The sequence below is a fragment of the Nicotiana sylvestris genome, chromosome 4, assembly GCF_000393655.2.
Source record: "Nicotiana sylvestris chromosome 4, ASM39365v2, whole genome shotgun sequence".
NCBI classification, from domain to species: domain Eukaryota; kingdom Viridiplantae; phylum Streptophyta; class Magnoliopsida; order Solanales; family Solanaceae; genus Nicotiana; species Nicotiana sylvestris.
This window is the reverse complement of record NC_091060.1, coordinates 51,927,654-51,929,561: the sequence shown is the minus strand read 5'-3', so window position 1 is coordinate 51,929,561 and position 1,908 is coordinate 51,927,654. Positions and strand designations below refer to the sequence as shown.

Genomic DNA, 1,908 nt, shown 5'->3' with positions numbered 1-1,908 from the left:
AGAGACAGGTGGGGCAACTTGCTAATCTATTGTCTAAGAGGGTTCCAACAACTCTCCCTGCTGATATATAAAAAAATACAAAAGAGATAATAAATATAGTGTCTTTAAGGAGTGGGCACGTATTGGAGTATCCCAGGGAAAAACAAAAGAATGAGTTGATTGAAAGACATGTAGAGATTGTGGAGGAGCAGAAAAATAACAACATTCAAGAAGGTGAAGTGATGGCCTGAAGAAGTGGGGGAAGACTAGAGATCAAAAGAAGAAGAAAGATGGAATTTCAATGGATAAGGATACTAAGGAGAGCAAATACATGCATGCTCTACCTTTCCCCCAGAAGCAAAGAAGAGAGAAGTTGGACAAACAATTTGGGCGCTTTCTAGAAGTGTTCAAGCAAGTGCATGTGAATATACATTTTACAGAGGTGCTTTCACAGATGCCAACTAATGCTAAATTCTTGAAGGATATATTATACAAGTTGCGGAAAGAGGAAGAGACATTAGTGGTCAAGCTCACCGAGCATTGTAGTGGTATCCTGCAAAATAAGCTCCCTCAAAAGTGTAGAGATCCAGGGAGTTTTACTATACCTTGCTCTTTAGGAAATACTAAATTTAAAAAATCTTTGTGTGATTCAGGTGCTTCTATTAATCTTATGCTTTTGTCTATTTTCAGGAAATTAGAGGGAGAGATTGGAGAAATCAGGTTAATACATGTGTCCTTGCAGCTGGCGGATCAAACCACAATCATACTTGAAAGAATAGTAGAAGATGTGCTAGTTCGGGTAGATAAATTTGTGTTCTCTGTGAACTTGATTGTGGTACACATGGAGGAGAATAGGGATGTTCCTCTAATTTTAAGAAGATCCTTCAAGGCTATGGGTAGAGCAATTCTGGATATTCAGGAAAGGCAACTCATGCTCAGCGTAGGGGAAGAAAGGTTGATTTTCAAGATGGAAGGAGAAAGGGGGGCCTAACAGAGCAACTTGGAGAGAGTAAAACTGATAAGTGTGGGGTGTACCCAAAGAAGGTCAAAAAGAAGCTCTCGGCATGGATATGTGCATTGGGTCGGGCATGCAAAAGAGATCCCGACTTCGATTAAAACCCAGACTAGATGAATGAGGAAAGTTTCCTTTACCTCTTGCTTTTTATTTGTGTGTCATAGGGACATGCCACAATTTGAAGTGTCGGGTAGGGAATGATGGAAATATATACACGTGTGTCTCTTTTTTGCTTCTTTTGAATTTTTTTTTACCGGACGATGGATTTCCTCGACTGTCTTCTTGAGGGATAAAAGTCAAAGAATTTTTTTTTTGTTTTTCTTAGGTAGTGTAACAATTCCTCCTTTTTTCTTTGTGTTGCGGTTCTTTTTCAAGGGTTTTGTTTGAGCCGGGTGTAGTTAGTTTTTATTTAGTTAGGAACTTTGAAGTCTTGTGCTATGGTATTAAATGGAGGTGACTTTTTTCGATTTTGTTGTTCCTTGAGAGTAGTGAGTTCCTTAGTCATGACGCCTAGGCTCAATTCTTGACTCATGGATATGTACCTTAAATTCTTTGATTATGACTTTGCTTAACTGCTTTGACTAAAGAGTCAGGATATATCCGATCCTAAATGAATTATGTGCCAATGTGTGTGTGAGATTTAGTTGATATTTTGTGCATGTCAGTTGATGTCTAGAACTTTCCCTGTATATTTGCAAAGTTAAATAGTAGTCTTTTTCAGTTTAGGAAGTGATATAGGCATTTCTTTGTTGAGCCAATTACATGTCTGTGACCTGCCTAAGTGTGATGTATCTTAATTAGCCCCGTTGAGCCTGTAATCCTTTTTCTATGCAACCACACTACAAGTCTGACCTCTTTGTTTGAATTGACTATCTATTTGAAACGTTTACCTCTTTTGAGAACTTGATATATTT

General features: G+C 38.2%; 1 protein-coding gene across 1 annotated transcript; it reads left to right on the top strand.

Annotated features, from left to right (window-relative positions):
• Positions 1-280: 280 nt before the first annotated feature.
• Positions 281-970, top strand: LOC104245855 (uncharacterized). The gene is made up of 2 exons (XM_070172856.1): positions 281-527; positions 633-970. The coding sequence occupies exons 1-2, from the start codon at positions 281-283 to the stop codon at positions 968-970; spliced, it is 585 nt and encodes a 194-aa protein (XP_070028957.1).
• Positions 971-1,908: the final 938 nt, after the last annotated feature.